The following is a 19,085-nucleotide window of genomic DNA, read 5'->3' as shown; positions in this document are numbered from 1 at the left end:
TCCGAATTGAAATATTTCCAAAATTCCCAAGCTTTGCAACATTATTTATCAGTAAAGAATTGTGTTTATTATTAAATGAAATGCACTTCATCTTGGATGAACTTTATGACTGAGATTGTTGCAATGCATTGTGGGATTGAGATCTGTGTTTGATCACAGACAGATGTGAATGATTAGATATTCATACAGTCATGTGTGAGGGCTTTTCTACATCTGATTGAGAGATTAGGAGACAAACAGAAGTCAATCTGTCAGTAATGAGATGTCTGTCCATGTTCTGCTGATCTGACATCAGTTATATCTCCTCTGGTCTTCACTGCTGTTTGCTATAGATGTTGAAAACTCAGACTGTCGTCCATTGTTTGGATAAACAGACAGTCAGTGGTTATGGTTTGACTAAAACTGGTAACACTGTTGTGTATTTCAGCACAGATCTGGTTTTGTAGTAGTAGAAGTTTGTTGAGTTATGTGAGGAACCTTTAGATGTTTCAGTGGTTGGTTTAGTTCAGTCTGTTTGTAATTTGACCCATTTGCTCTTTCAGCACTCATGAAAGAAATAAAGTTTGTCTTTTAGTTCTTGTCAAACATTAGAAGTAGTTAGTAGTTAGAGAGGATGAAATATTCAGTGATGATTGTGTGACATCAGAGCTGAATGATCTTCATGACATTATTCCTGTGTGCAATGAAACATCTGAATAAACTCTACGTTTAGGGGGGTGGAGTTAAATTACCACCCAGAACATCATAGCAACCACCTAACAACCACCTAGCAACCATAAGGGACACCCAAGCATCAGTGTCTCCCTCTCTCTCTTTCGTTCGTTCTCTCCCTCCTTCTCCTTGTTCTTACACTTTTCTTGTGTGTGTGTGTGTGTGTGTGTGTGTGTGTGTGTGTGTGTGTGTGTGTGTGTGTGTGTGTGTGTGTGTGTGTGTGTGTGTGTGAATAATGCCAGTGAGAAATACTTTTGTTAAGCAGTGAGTCGTCATGACGACCTCATTAGAGCCTGAGAAATGCCTGCTGGGTGGGGCGGCTCGCTGTGTTTGTGTGTGTGTGTATGTGTGTGTGTTTGTGTGTGTGTTGTAAGGATCTCTGGACTGGAAGGAGCGCGCGCACACACACACATAAAGTTTTTGCATTTTTGAAAAATTTCACGTACATGCAATAACGCTGTCAAAACATCCATGTTTACACAGATCTGTGAGAATGACTCAAACTGGGCTGTGCGGTTTGGGAAAAAAAATGTAATTGTGATTCAATTTGTGATTGAATTTTGTAGCTGTGTGCATCTGTCCTGCTGATACTGCTTATGGGTCTGGTAATTTAGTTGTATCTTATTAGTTATTTTGATATTTTTATGAAAATTAGAAAAACCCTGCTGAAAAAAACAGCATACCAGCAAGACCAGTATATGTTGTGTTTTGGTGCTGGTATGCTGGTGACCACCAGCTAAACCAGCACCAAACCAGCATAGACCAGCATATTTCCCATGCTGGTCCATGCTGGTATGATGCTGTTTTTTTTCAGTAGGGAAACATAAAAAATTAAGGACTTAACCTAGGGGTGTAAATCAGTGCATTCATTACAATGCGATACAGTATCGATTAATTCCCCCAGCGATGAGATATTTGCTGATACATTAAATGTTTCTTTGATGCTATTAAGTTTTGATTTGATTAATTTATTAATACTTTAATATGACGAGCCTAGTTAAGCAGTTACATTTTTAGTAACTCACGAATGCAACTAAAATATAAAACATGAACGTTTAATTAAACTCTTTGACAGAATCTTCGTCCCAATTGGTACCCAAAAACAGTTTTTAAATAAGAAAAATAAATAATGAAGGAAAAATACGACACATATATCACATTTGGGATTGTTAAAATGAGTAGAAAATGCTTGCATGTGTCATTTCATCCAAGTGAAATTCAAACCATGGAATATAAGTTTGTTTTAAATACACGTCCAGGTTTGATTGAGAAACAGGTTGCGCGCATTGCTTCAAGTTAATATCCATCGTCCATTTTAGAGAACTGACGTTTTGGTTTACGCATCGAGTATGGCGTTCACTCACAAAGCAAACCTTCTGCATTTTGATAAAGTTTCACATCGCGATTGTGGTTTAATTTCGATTAATTCAACTAAACTAACTAAAGCGTTGTTTAATGTGTGTAAGGCCAGTAGATGGCGATGTTAGTTTGTAAAGAAATATTACAAACAATCAAGACAAGGAAAACATCGATCAGTTTTGTTAAGACACACGATGACGTGGATTTATTATTACAAGTTATCCTGGATTATAAAGCGGCAAAATTGTATAAACTCTGTTGGTGAAGCGTTAATAAACTCTTGAGCAGCACAAACACTTCTGGAGATGATTATTGTTGTTTTGACATACACATGATGTCATCATTATTAGAGATTCACGTTTATGTTGTTTACACAAATATGTGTTGTTGTGTTGTTAACAGTGTGTAGTATTGTGTGTCTTCTAACAAGCTGAGATGTGATATGTGTTTTGTGTTAATCTCATCCTTGAATTGTGCTTGTAGTTTCACACTAATGGCGCTTTTCCATTGCATAGTACCCCACGGTTTAGTTTAAGTCGGGTCAGCTCACCTCACTTTGGCGTGGTTAGCTTTTCCATTGAGTTTAGTATCACTTCGCAGTGGGAGGAATTATAGGCGTGTCGTTATATTTGCGCTGCATACGGCTGTGACATCATACAAGAGAGAGCGTCCTGTACATTCCCATACATTTATTTATTAGTCCGCCACAAAATTAAAATTGGCCACCACAAATAGATGTTTACTTTGCACATCGCGTTTAATACTACCTCTGTCTCACATGACAGTTTCTGTTCAAACACCCGTGGCGTCTGTCGACGGCGCTCAGGCTGAGCCTCAATGAAGTTGCACTAAAGCATAAATAATACTGACGTGCACGTCGCGAATGTGCCGCCATAAACTGCAAGTCTGGAAAAAACTTTTATGTGTTCCTGATTCACAACCTGTGGATGTTTTTAATCGCTAAAAGGGTGTTTGGAAACTTAAAACAGAGCACAGATGACAACATGTTTCCTCGAGCCAGCGCAAGCTAGCAGCAAGCTAAAGCTAATATTTTACATAATAGGATGACGGCGCCGATGACGATTCTCTCAGACCAATCAGTGAACTACAGTGTTTACGCGTCACGTTTGGTATCAGCTCGGGTCGCTTGGAACCCCAACCGAGGTGGTACGAAAAAAAGTATCGGGTACTACGAAGTGATCCCAATGGAAAAGCTCCCAAAAGTGAGCTGACCCGACCCAAACTGGGCCAAGCCGTGGGGTACTATGCGATGGAAAAGCGCCATAACTCTGGTCTCACACACTCCCACTGTGACACAAACGCTGGCTGCTATTGTGTGTGTGTGTGTGTGTGTGTGTGTGTGTGTGTGTGTGTGTGTGTGTGTGTGTGTGTGTGTGTGTGTGTGCACCGCAGGCCGCAGGGCTTTTAACATGCTAATGGTTTGAGGAGTCTCAGACCTTCTGGACAACATCCATAATAAAGAGCAATGAGAGGAATGTGTGTGTGTGTGTGTGTGTGTGTGTGTGTGTGTGTGTGTGTGTGTGTGTGTGTGTGTGTGTGTGCGCATGTTTGTGTCTCTCTGTGTGTGCGTGCATATATGTGTGTGTGTGTGTGATTGAGGCTGGTGAGTGTAAATAAATATAAATGACAGAGGAAACCTCATGTCAGTGTGTGAGTCTGTCTTCTTGTTTCCTTCTTAAACTAAAACGACACAACACACATTGACGCACCTGTGCCACGTTTTTTAGAGGAGGGGGGGAGGGGCTCAAGCTGACCAATCAGAGCGCTTGATGAGGCAGCGCATACGTACAGCTTATGATGTACGTCCTACACAGAAGTATAAATCAGCCTTTAGATGTTAAACTGAAGTGATGAGCTTGATTTGTGATTGTTGGAGATGAAAAGCATTAGTTTGTGTGTAACAGCAGGGAAATGTGTTGCGTAGGAGGACTGTGTGTGTTTGTGTGTGTGTGTGTGTGTGTGTGTGTGTGTGTGTGTGTGTGTGTGTGTGTGTGTGTGTGTGTGTGTGTGTGTGTGTGTGTGTGTGTGTGTGTGTGTGTGAGAGAGAGAGAGAGAGACAGACACAGTGAAACATGATTTAGTCTTCTGCTGTAGATGTTAGGGTTAGGTATTGTAGATATTGTCCATGATTGTGTGAATGTTGCATGTAAGATTGTGTGTTTGTGTGTCTGTTTGTGTTATTCATTCAGTCGTTTCAGGATTATTTCTTCATTATAAGGAGATGATGATTATATTCATATTATTTGGTTGTATATGATGTAAAATAATGAATAAAGTTTGTTTGATTGATTGAATGACATTTGATCAAAGAGGGCTCCTGTGCTCTGATTGGCTGTTCTATCATGTTTAGCCCCACCCCCTGCTGAGTACACTTTATTCTTAGCTCAGGTGGAGGAAATGCTCATCTGGTTCCCATGACAGCAGGCGCCTGCGGCAACACTGCTACCACACACACACACACACACCTGCACAAACACACACACACACACACACACACACACACACACACACACACACACACACACCTCTCCCTGCTGTGATTGGCTCCAACTTTGATAACTTATAAATATGCAGGTTTTTTAAATTTAGCAGTTGTGTCTGAGAGCATATGATTGGTCCAGACTCAGCGAGGGGCGTGGCTTAAAGAGCAGTGTGGGTTTAGATCAAATATAGTTACCATAGCAACAAGATGAGTTTAATCAGAGCATCTGACACTTAATGTCAGTTAGAGAGCACTGATAGTGTTTGAATGAGTGGAATACATACATTATTAACATTAACATTATCTCTCTCTCTCTCTCTCTCTCTCTCTATCTATCTATCTATCTATCTATCTGTCTATCTATCTATCTCTCTATCTATCTGTGTGATATGTAGGTCACAGATTGTGTGTGAAGTATGATTATAGATTCTCTTTGAGATCTTCCTCCTCATGTAGAGTCACAGAGTTTCACTGTCACAGGACCTCGTGCTAAATTCATTGTGAAATTAAAGTCAATGTTGTTTACACTCTGTGTGTTGTCTTGTTTGTCTTTAACACAAATGATTTTGTGTTTAGTTGGGCAGTGTGACAGTTTCATTTATGCACCAGTGGAAATAGACTGGAAAATGTCTGTAAAATTGTCAGCGAGTCTTCTGTGTGAACACAAACACGTCCTGTAAATCTCCTTGTAAAGAGGACTTATAGTAATAACATTGCCGTAACATTCCCCGGAAGCATTCACAAACAATGCCGTAAGGTCATCATAAGGTCAAACAAAAGCAGTTGTTTAATTACAGTTTTTCTGAATTGCTAAAACACTAAACCTCAATCTCTGAACCAAATTTATAGCGGCCTAAACCCATTTGTCAAATCATGCACTCTTTTTGCAAAACACTAAACACAAACTTCTCACTTAAACACACATTTTACACAGCAGTGAACTTTATAAATGCTAAACACAGGCAGGTCAAAAGTTGAACACATCTACAACACCGTTATCATCTAGTAAACACAACAACTCAAAATTCTACACACTTTTATCTTTTAATTCTATACACTGTAAGTGCTGCTTACAGTAATATTAAAAAACTTACTATTACTTGCAGTACTTACAGTAACTATATTCACAGAACTAAACTTGTGATTACAGTAATAGAGATTTTTAACAGTATTTGTCAAGTGTGTTGTTATGTACAATAAACATGTATTTTTTTGTAAGCAGATGTCTGAATGTTGTGTTTTCCATTTTTTAAGGTAGTGTCTAATGGATGCTTGTAGTGTTTCATATTATAGATTTATGTGTGTATGATTTGAAAGCTAAGTTTGATTTTGAATACAAGTGAAATGGTTTTGAAGGAAGAGTCAGGGTGTTTAGTGTTTAAGGTTTTGAGAAAATGAGTGATGGTTTCAAAAAAAATGTGTTTTAGCAATTCAGAAAAACTGTAAAAGGAACCAGAATGGCACCTGCTCCAGAAAATGTTTGTATGATAATACACACTGTTACTGTGATATAAAACTACTCTCTAGATTTATTCTCTTCATATCTACAGTCTATACATTACAGTCTATGCTATACACACACAGAGAGAGACGGCTGGATGAGACTCTTGACAGGATGATTATAGTGTTCAGATGCAGTGGTGCATTATGGGTAAAAAACGCTGTACTTCATGTTAAAGTCGCTGATTCTCATATATATACAGCCTCATGTGTGCGTGTGTGGACATACAGACAACCTCAATGTTACTGTAAAATAATAATAATAATAATAAATATGAGATTGTAATAAACACAGAAGTTTAAGTCTCCTCAGGTTTCTCCTGCAGATTCACGAGTTTGTAGGTTTCACATTTCCATTGACATTCTTACAGTGAGAAAAATGAGGTGTGTGTCAGGTCATGAGGTATAACACACACACACACACACACACATAAACACACACACACACACACACACACACACACATCTATCTATCTATCATGTTAAAGTGTCAGTATAAGCAGACAGTAGTGATTGTGTGATGTATGTTGTATAAGATCATCTGATTGGCTGACGTTGAATCTATGTGTAAAGTGGTCAGATTAATGTTGTGAGGTGTTATGAGATCAAGTTTTTTTTAGATTTACGTACATATATAAGTGACTTACAGTGCATTCAAGCTCTTCATTTCGTCAGTATGTGTGTTAGAGGTCTTCTCCAAAAACATGAAGTCCGACTAAGCGGGTTCAGTCGAAAAGTTTCACGTGTGCCTCGGACACAGGTCAGGTATAATAATGGCAACATCAGCAAATTTAAAATGATTGTGTTTTTGCTGAATGGACCCGAGACAACCCAAACTATCCCATGTGTGCATCAAGTCCTTTTCCAATCCGTCCTCTGTTTGCCAAGAGCACTTGTGTCATTGTGTGACTGGCGGTAGGTTAATTTTTCATTGAGACAAACCTGTCAATCAATCATCATCTACATTTGGGTCCAGTTGAGTTAAAAAATTGCCACTGGTTTGGGTCGGACTCAGGTCTACTTTTCTCGGGTTTGATTAATGCGTGTCAGGTTTGGGTATAAAGTGATATGAGTCTTTTTGAGTACATTTCTTTATACCCGAGACCTCTAGTTTGTACATTGAGATTTGAACCCATGACCTTTGAGCTGCTAACACACAATACTCATCCAGTGAAGATACAGGAACACAAAACTCTTTGAATTCTTCAGAAGTTGTGTTGTTGTGTTGTTTCTCTTTCATTGTGTGTTTGTGTAATAATCACTCTGGGCTCAATCTCACAGATATCACACAAAGCTTGTTGTTGTGTGTTGGCAGTAATGTTTGTTTAAGGATGGCTTTGATTTCATTAAGTGTATTGTGTGTGTGTGTGTGTGTGTGTGTGTGTGTGTGTGTGTGTGTGTGTGTGTGTAGTGTGTGTGTGTGTGTGTGTGTGTGTGTGTGTGTGTGTGTACTCGTCTCAGGCAGCACAGTTCCCAGGATTCCTCTGGTTGTGTTTGGAATGCTGTTCTGGATCTTGGATCATTATTGGCTGGCGGTTGAGAGAGGCGGATTAATGACGTTTATTTGCATGCTAATGGGTTGTATGTGTGTCTGGTTAATTAGTGATCACTGTTAGATTGTCCTGAAGCTGCTTGTTTGAGCCAGAACAGGAAGTCACTTCACCCCTCAGCCTCATTAGACTTAAGTTGACCCCTGGAAGCTCCGCCCCCTTTGGTTACGGTCGCTCACTCAGAGGAAGCTTTTTGATTATGTGAGTGCTAACGGTGATTTTTTCTGTGTTTTTGTAGATGGAGTTCACTCTGTATCAGCTCAATGTCTGCTGCAGGTCACCATCATCACAGATGAAATGCTCTCCAACAGCATCACGCTGCGATTGGCCAACACATCGCAGGAGCGCTTCCTCTCACTCTTATTGGCTCAGTTCCTGGAGGGCGTGGCCCGTGTGCTCTCGGCCTCTCGCGAGGACGTGGTGGTCTTCAACATCCAGGACGACACGGACGTCAGCGCCGGGATTCTGAACGTCAGTCTGTCGGTGGCGGTGCCGGGCGAGGGCTCGCGGGGTCACGGGGTCAGTCCGGCTCGTTTGGGTCGGAGCGGCGGAGGTGAGGTGGAGTTCTTCGGATCGGAGGAGTTACAGGAGCGTTTGTATTTGAACCGCAGTCTGCTGGCTCAGATCTCCTCGCAGGAGGTCCTGCCGTTCGACGACAACATTTGCCTGCGGGAGCCGTGCGAGAACTACATGAAGTGCGTGTCCGTCCTGAAGTTTGACAGTCTGGCACCGTTCGTGGCCTCGGACACCATCCTGTTCCGACCCATCCATCCCATCGGCGGACTGAGGTGTCGCTGTCCGCTCGGGTTCACGGGTGATTACTGCGAGACCGAAATCGACTTGTGTTACTCCAAACCCTGCGGCCCTCACGGCATCTGTCGCAGTCATGAAGGAGGCTTCACCTGTGAGTGTCTTCATGACTACACAGGTAAGGAGATGGGGCGGAGCCTCTACACACACACACGTGTCTTTATATTCGGTTAAAATTCACACCTATGAAATATTCATATGAAATACTTCTTACCCCAAAGACATAATAAAAGAGGGATTATATGTATGGAGTATTTCTCTCTGTCTCTCTCTGGTGTCCTGCAGGTGTATTTTGATTGCTTTAGCGCTGTGGATGTTATGAAGGATTCACAGCTTTATATTCCAGACACACACACACACAAACACTAATAACAGCTAGATTATAGGGTTTCTCTCAGAACTGGTTCAGACCTGTTTGAGGGTTTATATCCATCAGGGCCTTTTCATGGGAAATAGTACACGATGAGAGATGTGGTGAGATTTTGATCTGAGATGATAATGGTCAGAAATGAGACTTTACAGATGAAATCACAAAGTTAAAAGTCAGATGTGAGGTGATGTGAGATCAGGCGAGCTGATCAGAAACATGAGAGAGGATATAAAGAGATGTGATTATGATAATGATGTGATGTGATGAGTGATGTGATGTGTGATGTGATGAGTGATGTGATGAGGTGATGTGATGTGATGTAATGAGATGTGATGAGATGAGCGATTTGATATGGGATGGGATGGGATGAGATGAGATGAGATGAGATGAGATGAGATGAGATGAGATGAGATGAGATGAGTGATGTGATGTGATGAGGTGATGTGATGTGATGAGGTGATGTGATGTGATGTGATGTGATGAGTGAGGTGAGGTGATGTTATGTGATGTGATGAGATGGTGTGATGAGATGAGATGAGATGAGATGAGTTGAGATGTGATGAGGTGATGTAATGTGATGAGATGGTGTGATGAGATGTGATGAGGTGATGTAATGTGATGAGATAGTATGATGAGATGACATGAGATGTGATGTGATGTGATGAGGCGAGGTGATGAGATGTGATGATGTAATGTAATGTGATGATGAGATGTGATGTGATGATGATGTGATGAGATGAGATGAAATGAGGTGATGTAATGTGATGAGATGGTGTGGTGAGATGTGATGTGATGATGAGTTGTGATGTGATGTGATGTGATGAGGTGATGTGATGTAATGTGATGTGATGAGATGTGATGAGGTGAGGTGATGTAATGTGATGAGATGAGATGGTGTGATGAGGTGAGGTGATGTAATGTGGTGAGATGGTATGATGAGATGACATGAGATGTGATGTGATGAGGTGAGGTGAGGTGAGGTGATGTAATGTGATGATGAGATGTGATGTGATGATGATGTGATGAGATGAAATGAGGTGATGTAATGTGATGAGATGTGATGATGAGATGAGATGAGATGAGATGAGATGAGATGAGATGAGATGTGATGTGATGTGATGAGGTGATGAGATTTCATGAGATGTAATGATGAGATGTGGTGATGTGATGATATGATGAGATGAGGTGATGTGATTTGATGAGATGTAGCGATGAGATGTTATGATGAGATGAAATGTGATGTGATGTAATGATTAGATGTGATGAGGTGAGGTGATGTAATGTGATGAGATGGTATGATGAGATGACATGAGATGTGATGTGATGAGGTGAGGTGATGTAATGTGATGATGAGATATGATGTGATGATGATGTGATGAGATGAAATGAGGTGATGTAATGTGATGAGATGTGATGATGTGATGATGAGATGAGATGAGATGTGATGTGATGTGATGAGGTGATGAGATTTCATGAGATGTAATGATGAGATGTGGTGATGTGATGATATGATGATATGAGGTGATGTGATTTGATGAGATGTAATGGTGTGAGGTCATGTAGTGATGAGATGTTATGATGAGATGAGATGTGATGTAATGATTAGATGTGATGTGATAAGATGAGGTGATGTGATGAGATGAGGTGATGATGTGATGTGATGCTTTGATGAGATGTAATGATGCGATGAGATGTGATGTTGAGATTTGATAATGTGATGCTTTGATGAGATGTAATGATGAGATGTGATGTGAAATATGAGGATGAGATGAGATGAGATGGGATGAGATATGATGATGAGATGATGAGATGTGATGATGAGATGAGATGTGATGTGATGATGAGATGAGATGATGAGATGTGATGAGATGTGATGTGATGGTGAGATGTGATGATGAGATGTGATATGAAATGTGATGATGTGATCATAAGATGTGAAAATGAGATGTGATGTGATGGTGAGATGTGAAATGAAATGTGATGATGAGATGTGATATGAAATGTGATGATGTGATAATAAGATGTGAAAATGAGATGTGACTGTGAGATTTCATGATGTGATGATGTGATGAGACATATGTGATTGTGAGATGAACTGAGAGGAGAGAGAAAGAAAGTGACAGTAATTTTGTGATTTAGTGGAAGGAAATATTTGTGTTCTGATGTGATTGCTGAGTCTTGTGTTCATTTTAACACACCAGCTCTTATTCTTTCTGAATATAATCCTCTAGATAAAGTGCGTTTTCTCTCTTTCTGTGTGTGTGTGTGTGTGTGTGTGTGTGTGTGTGTGTGTGTGTGTGTGTGTGTGTGTGTGTGTGTGTGTGTGTGTGTAGGTGGTTTCTTTCACACAAGAGTGTTGTGTAGGTGTTCAGGTGTGTGGGCCAGATTTGGTCCTCACTAATACAGTAAAGCATTTTAGATCATTTTCATGATACATGATTTCATAAAGTACACTGCTTCAAGTTTAGTAGATATAAACTGATATAAAACAGTGTATGTCTATGAAATATGTGTGTGTGTGTGTTATCAGGAGAATATTGTGTATTAAACACAGCAGAAAGTGTCTGTCTGTCTCCTGCAGGGCTGCCAGCTGCTCTTATACAGCTTGTGTGTGTATGTATGTGTGTGTGTGTGTGTGTGTGTGTGTGTGTGTTGTGTAGGAGTATGTGTGTCAGTGACAGTCTCATCTCTCATGAGATTTGTTCAGTTTGATAAGATGAATGATTTATACTCGGCAGTGGAGTTAAAGTGTGTTAATAATTGATGTAGATGTTGTGTAGATGTTCAACATCTAATATCTCACACTGAACTCCAGATGAGCTCATGAACTTCACATCACACAACACAACACACATCTCTCTCTATTCATTTAAAATAGACTCTCAGAAATGATTCATTTGATTCACTCAGTATGAATCTTTTACATGAGCTCATGTGTTGTAGTGAATCTCAGGTGTGTTGAATGATTTGCTGTATCAGTGATCAGGACTGATGATTGTTGAATGAATGAAGTGTTGTGATGTAAATGTGTTTGTAAGTGTTGTATTGAGTGTTAAAGGTCACAGACAGGTGTAAGGATTGAGTTTTTATTGTTCAGTCGATGGCTTCAACTCTCTCAGATGAATATTTATGAGCACAGATCTGTTTGATGTAAACCCCTGACCTCATTTCACATCAAAGACCTTCACAATCTAACACACAACACATTAATATTTCATTACACACACTTTATCATCATGTTAAACTATGAGTGCGTGTGCACGCGTGTATGTATGCGTGTATGTATGCGCGCGTGTGTGTGCGTATGTGTGTGTGTGTAAACAGGAAACATTGTTTGATTTGTGCACAGATAAATCTTTCTGTTATGATGAGCGTAGCAAATTGACTTTTGTGTGTCTAACAGTGCCGGCTTTGTCCTGACACAATCACACACACACAAACACACACACACACACACACAAACACACACACAGATTATCACAAGAACAGATAATTAAAAAGATGCATTTATAGTTTTATTTCTCCTTAGGATTTTTACAAGAAATACTCTGACAATAAACCAGACTGTTAAACTGTCTGTCTGTGTTTGTGTCTGTCTGTGTCTGTCTGTTTGTGTTTGTGTGTCTGTCTGACAGGTGAGAGGTGTGAGATCTCATCTCGCTCCGGTCGCTGTACTGATGCGGTGTGTAGGAACGGTGGGACGTGTGTCAATCTGTTGGTTGGTGGATTTAAGTGCGAGTGTCCGTCTGGAGGATTTGAGAAGCCGTTCTGCTCCGTGAGCTCCAGAAACTTCCCACCACAATCCTTCATCACATTCAGAGGTCTTCGTCAGAGATTTCACTTCACGCTGAAGCTCTCGTGAGTATTAAACATGTATAATAGTTGTGTGTTTGTTACGTAATGTTTGTATGTCGTCAGGAGATTATTGAAGTCAAATCAGCATGAATCTGAAGTTGTTTGGTCTTTTAACTCGTCTGACAGAGGTCATGTTGAAGAGTCACTCTTCTGTCTCTGCTTTACTGCTTTTCTTTCTCTGCTTGTCTCACGGCTGTTTGCTGATGAATGCTCTGTCAGTAATCTGTTTAGTTTCTCTATAGAGACTCTGTGTGTGTGTGTGTGTGTGTCTGTGTGTGTTTGTGTCTCTGCTGTAGACTCGACACAGAAGAGCTTAAAGTGATTCTGTTTTACTTGTAATGTTCAGAAGTCAAAAGTTTCTTCACAGTCCAATCAGAATAGATAGAGATTAAACGTTAAACAGACACAATGATGAGTCGACTATCTGTGAAAGTTTTGTATGTGTTTGGTAAAGCATTTAAAGAGATAGTTCACCCAAAAATGACAATGAACTCATGAAGTTATGACTGTTTCAAGCTTTATAATGGCAGTAAATGGTGCTTCTGATTTAAAACTCAAAAGTTCATCCATCACAGACGTAATCCACAGCTCCAGGGCTGTAATAAACTCCTCTGATGGGAATTCATGCGACTTTGTAAATAAAAGTTATTTAAAACGTTATAAATTATATTTAACGCCAGTTCTGGTTCTTCATTCTGATTGGTTGAAGCATGTTCTAAGTCGTGATAAAATACCCGGTAAACCCACGGTTCAGACCGCATTACATAAGTATCACTGCGCCACTGTTACTGCGTACTGATTTATGAAAATAAACACCACAGTCTTTAATCATATTTTTTATTTGTATACAATTGCACAATTAATGGCGATATCCAGATAAATGTCGATAAATATTGTTCTGATGCACCGATATTTATCGACCGTCGATATTTATCGGCCGATTTTTGATGAATTTGAAACCATCAGCAATAGCATGAGAAAGGCCGATACCTATTGTTTATTAATTAACTGCATAAAGAAATCCATTATATGTAAAAAAAATTAGTTGTTAATTAAATAAATGCTGAATAGCAAAAACCACCTTTGAAGGTTGTCATGTTGTCTTATTATATTTGTTTGAGCTTAATTTGTGCCTCTCTTATTATGTTGGTCAGTTGAATGTTAATTAGATTCAATCCATGTTCAGTAAAAATAATTTGATGCAGAAATAAACTAGCTTATAGACCAACTGTATAGTATTGTATACAAGTGTTTAATATCGGCATCGGCCAGAAGTTGTCTGTTTAAATCGGTATCGGCCCCAAAAAATCCTATCGGTGCATCCCTAAAATATTGTTGAGTCATCTCGTCGAAAACGTTCTCTGAGGAGTTTCTACCTCAAATTCATAGGTCCGCTATCCACTAGAGGGCGATCTTACCCAACTTAAACACTGACGCATTCACTCAACACTGAAAACACAGTGTAGTATTGTTCTGATCTCTTACAAAAGTTCTTCACAAAAATGTAATTATCTCCGCTTTTAGCTGAAAATATGAGCGGTGATAAGAGAACAAATGAAGGTAGGATGAAACTTTTTTTTAAAGCGGAGCGTCTGTTCTTTTATTTTATATATTTTATGTTTATTTAAAGAAGATCATTTCTGTAAGGCATTCAACTAAAACTGGGTGGCAACTTAAAAAAAAAAAAACGCTGACGGGGAAAGAGTTAAGCATGCTTCCACGCATATTTGATCATCACTTCAACAATTGCACAATATAATATATAATGTTAATGTATTTTTTAGATAAATGGTGATTTATAAAAGTAAACACCACAGTCTTAAATCATATTTTCATTGTGTCTTTGCTGCATCTGTGTTGTTTGTGAACTGCGCTCTGTTTCAGTCACACTTGATTCTGAGGAACTACTTTGTTTGGCAGAAGAGTAATATTTGTACTATTACACATTATTTGTGTTTTATTTTATGAAATCCTGCTATGCATATGAAGTAACCGTTTTATAAACGCAATAAGCCCCGCAAAGCAGTGCGGTTACAGTGCATTTTATAACAGCTAAGCGTCGTGCCTAACAACGCCCCTTAGCTGTTATAAAATGCACTGGTAACCGACTGCTTTGCGGGGCTTATTGCTTTAATAACTAGCTTCTAGTAGCGGCCAACTCGCTTTCACAAGATTAAGACACCATTTACTTGCATTATAAAGCTTTAAGATGTTTATAAAGCACTGTTATGATGGTGATATCATTTATTTGTGCTTTTTACACTGCTGTTCATGATATTATTGCAAATCATTTATGTTACGTCAAACTCATGCTCTTTTAAGGGCCATTTCAATATAAGATGAACAGACATGTAGAGTTTAATATGATGCCTGTTATTTATCATATATTTAAATGTTTGATAATGGAAGAAAATCTATATATGATTGTATTAGATCATAATCTCTTGTGCTATTTATTCTCTATAGTATTTATGTGATCATTTTCCAGTTTTCTGTGGTTTCTTGTCTTTGTCTTTCTTGTAAAGCTGCTTTGAAACAATGCAACGTTTGCAATGCAAGAAGTGAAGGAGAAATAAAGGACACAAGAAGAGATCTTATATGTGCTCCGTGTGTTTGTGTGTGCACGCACACGTGTGCGTATATGTTGTGTGTCTCTGGAGATGTGATTATTCTCCTCAGTAAGCAGGTCAACATCTCTAAAGCCCACAGCAGGACTACAGTATTTCTAATAAAACATCATCATCATCATCATCATCATCATCATGTGTGTGTATCCTCAGACTAACAGCAGCTTGTTTTGTGTTATTTTTACTCGCTGTGAGATGTTTGAACAACACAAACAGAGCTGCCGTCTGACCTACTTTAACTTTATAAATGAGATACCTGTCAAACAAACACACACACACACAACATCATGTAATCTGTGTTAAATCTCTTTGTTGTTTTCTTCTTCAGGTTTGCGAGTCGAGAGCCGAATGGTTTGTTGCTGTATAACGGTCGCTTTAATGAGAAACACGACTTCATCGCTCTCGAGATCATCAACCAACAGATTCAACTCACATTCTCCGCAGGTAAACATCACACACACATAATACACAGTACAGCGTTCAAATATAACTGACTGCATTTATAAAACAGTAGAAATATATTTATTAAAGTTTAAAAAATAAAAGAAATCATGAATAATCTGATCTGAATTTAATGTTGTGTACAAAATAAAAGCATCACATTGCTCGCTCTGGATTACTCGCGGGATTTTACTTTGTGTCATGTGAATTTTTGCTTGAGTTGAATATTTTTAACTGAAACATTTCATGTTTTTTGACAATTCCCATCATATGCATCGCCTCACTTGAGTTTAGTTTATTTATGTCTTTGCATATATGACTTTGTATCTAATCTACTCATGCAAATTGTTGAATTTGCATTCAATGTGTACGCTCCATAAGAATCTGCTGATTAAAATATTGGTACGATGTCATATCTTTGTGACCTTTGACCCCCTGCAGGTGAAACTAAAACAACTGTGTCACCTTTTATCCCGGGCGGAGTCTCTGACGGCCAATGGCACACAGCGCACGTTCATTATTATAACAAGGTAAGAATCATTGAAACACACACGACTGAGAGAACGTTTACACAATGATTTTAACCATAAACTGCAAAAAGTTTGCCTGTTTGTTTACATGAAAACCATGTGAAATTCCTACAAAAAACTGCAAGTTTTTGATAACGACACCTTCTTATATCTGTGTAAACTACATAAACATGAATCTGTGATAATGGTGACGTCATGTGCAAGTATAACAAACAATGGCGGTCTACAGGAGTGTTTGTGCTACTCAAGATACTCAAGAGTTTATGTAAGGAATAATTGACGACGGGCCATTGAATTATAAGAAAATAATGCACACCAAGGTGGTAATGCGGCACGACGCGAAGCGGAGTGCCGTTACACCGCAGGTGTGCATTATTTTTAAATAATTCAAAGGACCGGAGTCAATTATTCCGCTTATACCACGGTTACCACAAACATTGCTCTGGTGCCTATTTTTAAGACATTTGAAAAGATAGGTGTGCGGTTTACAGAAAAATAATCAACACCCATAGAACATTTCTCAGCCAATCAGAATGCAGCATTCAACAGACCCGTGGTATAATAAAGCAATAAGCCCCGCAAAGCAGTGGGTTACCAGTGCATTTTCTAACAGGTTAGGGTTAGCTAAGGGGGTTTTAGGCACTCCACTTAGCGTCGTGCCCCTTAGCTGTTATAAAATGCACTGCTTTGTGGGGCTTATTGCGTTTATAAAACGGTTACTTCATATGCATAGCAGTATTTCATAAAATCACTTGTAAATCGACCTCATCGTCCATATAAACAAAACTGCTGTATGTTTTTGTTGATTGTTTGTATCTATCTCTCTTTAGGAGAATGTGTATGTGTGCAGGTGTGTAATGTTTCTTTACAAACTTACATCGCCATCTACTGGTCGGTGTGACTGATCTGCACCTTCGCTCTGTGTTGTGGTTATTATCAGAAAGAAACTCAATCCATGGCTGTTCTCACACAATCTCAACACAGACTTCTCCTTCACTGCATTTAATATGAATAATATATAATATTTATCTCAACACAGACCTGCCAGTCAAAGGGTTTATATTAGCCACGAACCTGCACTTATGATTAATAAACTCGTAAAGTACATACTTAGTACATACTTTATGTTACTTACACAATCTCCATTCATGTTTCAGTAACATTAAATAGCATTTTTTTAAATACACGTTTATAAGAACCTGATTAGTGCAAACTGAAGGAGAGCAACATCATACTGTTACTCTTAAAGGGGCCACGTACCATATTTAACATTTACAACAAACACTGAAGTAATGCACATATAAGCTTAGAAAACAGCTCACATATCAGAAATCAAAAACAGAAAGGAAAACGTTTTCAGTTTTTTTACTATATTTTAGTCATGTAACCGCACACACACACACACACACAAACACACACACACACACAAACACACACACACACACACACACACACACACACACACACACACACACACACACACGTGTACAGTAGGTCATGATCACTGCTGTGTGGTCTCTGGCCGGAGGCTTGCGTGTATCAAATGTAGGACAGGTTCAGTGTTTGTGTGTCTGTGTGTGTGTGTTAATGACATCATGCTTTCTGCTCCCCCGTACGACCATTCAGTACACAATGCCTACAACTACACACACACACACACACACACACACACACACACACTAAGAAGTGTATTTGTGTTTTCTTAAGGGGTTGTCAGTGTTTGTACAGACAAATAAATTCAAGACATAAAACCACATGCAAGTCAGACAGATGTGTTGTGTTATGTAAACTGATGTGTGATCAGCACAGGTCAGTAGTGTATCTGAACTAGTGATAAAGTAATAGGATGATCCAGTACTTTCAGATAGATTTGATGGACACTTTACTATCCTATGATGTCATGCGAGCTGAGGAGACACAAAATTAAAACAATAAATTAAATGAAAACACAGGGAACATATGAAGTAGACGCCATTTTGAGTGATTTAGGTTTTAAGAAATTGCATTTCTCCTGATTATTTTATTCGTACTTGTTAAACAACGCATAAGTAAATTATGGTCACAGTTGTTGTGATTACATCATAGGTCAAAGGACATACAGGTCACATGACAGATGTAGTGCAGTAGTGTATATAGATCTCTATGAGACTAAAATTGTATTTTAACCAATTAAAAGTCTCTTTTAGACTCTAAGATGCTCTGATTGGTTGATTTAAACACACTCTGTGTGTCTGTGTGTGCGCGTCTGTGCGTTTGTGTGACCTGTTTAGTGAGGTCAGTCTGAAAAGGGTCATGACCCGTTAGTGATGAGATCATTCATTAACTTTGGGTCACTATTGTGTTTGTGGGTGTGTTCATCTCTCTCTCTCTTTCTCTCAGCCCGTCCTGAATCGTGCTGGTCTTCCTCAGGGTCCATCTGATCAGAAGGTTGTCGTGGTAACGGTGGATAACTGCGACACATCTGTTGCTCTGCGATTCGGTCATGTGATTGGAAATTATTCGTGCTCTGCCCAGGGCAGCCAATCAGGATCTAAGAAGTAATTATGCATGACTATGATGTCACTTCATAAATAAAAATAAATCATAGTTTGACGCGTGACTTTATTTGTTTTCCGCACAGGTCTTTAGATCTAACGGGTCCGTTGCTGCTGGGCGGCGTTCCCAAACTTCCCGAGGAATTCCCCGTTCAGAACCGGCAGTTCATCGGCTGCATGAAGGACCTGCGCATCGACAACAGACAGATCGACATGGCCGGTTTCATCGCTAATAACGGAACGTTACCGGGTGAGAAGACGTCAGAGATTATTAACTGACTGAATACGGAACAGA

The 19,085-nt window shown here is 39.3% G+C and overlaps 1 protein-coding gene across 1 annotated transcript in view; it reads left to right on the top strand.

Moving 5' to 3' along the window:
* The window catches only part of LOC141359280 (cadherin EGF LAG seven-pass G-type receptor 2-like), a 33,584-nt gene that overhangs the window by 4,570 nt on the left and 9,929 nt on the right, over positions 1-19,085 (top strand). Inside the window, exons 2-7 of the mRNA XM_073861452.1 lie at positions 7,862-8,551; positions 12,439-12,661; positions 15,614-15,729; positions 16,168-16,256; positions 18,636-18,793; positions 18,877-19,040. Coding sequence (XP_073717553.1) covers positions 7,862-8,551; positions 12,439-12,661; positions 15,614-15,729; positions 16,168-16,256; positions 18,636-18,793; positions 18,877-19,040 — 1,440 coding nt within the window. The remainder of the gene's footprint in view (positions 1-7,861; positions 8,552-12,438; positions 12,662-15,613; positions 15,730-16,167; positions 16,257-18,635; positions 18,794-18,876; positions 19,041-19,085) is intronic.

Source organism: Misgurnus anguillicaudatus, chromosome 23 (assembly GCF_027580225.2).
Source record: "Misgurnus anguillicaudatus chromosome 23, ASM2758022v2, whole genome shotgun sequence".
NCBI classification, from domain to species: Eukaryota; Metazoa; Chordata; class Actinopteri; order Cypriniformes; family Cobitidae; genus Misgurnus; species Misgurnus anguillicaudatus.
Note: the sequence above shows the minus strand (reverse complement) of the source record. Positions and strands in the feature narration are given on the sequence as shown.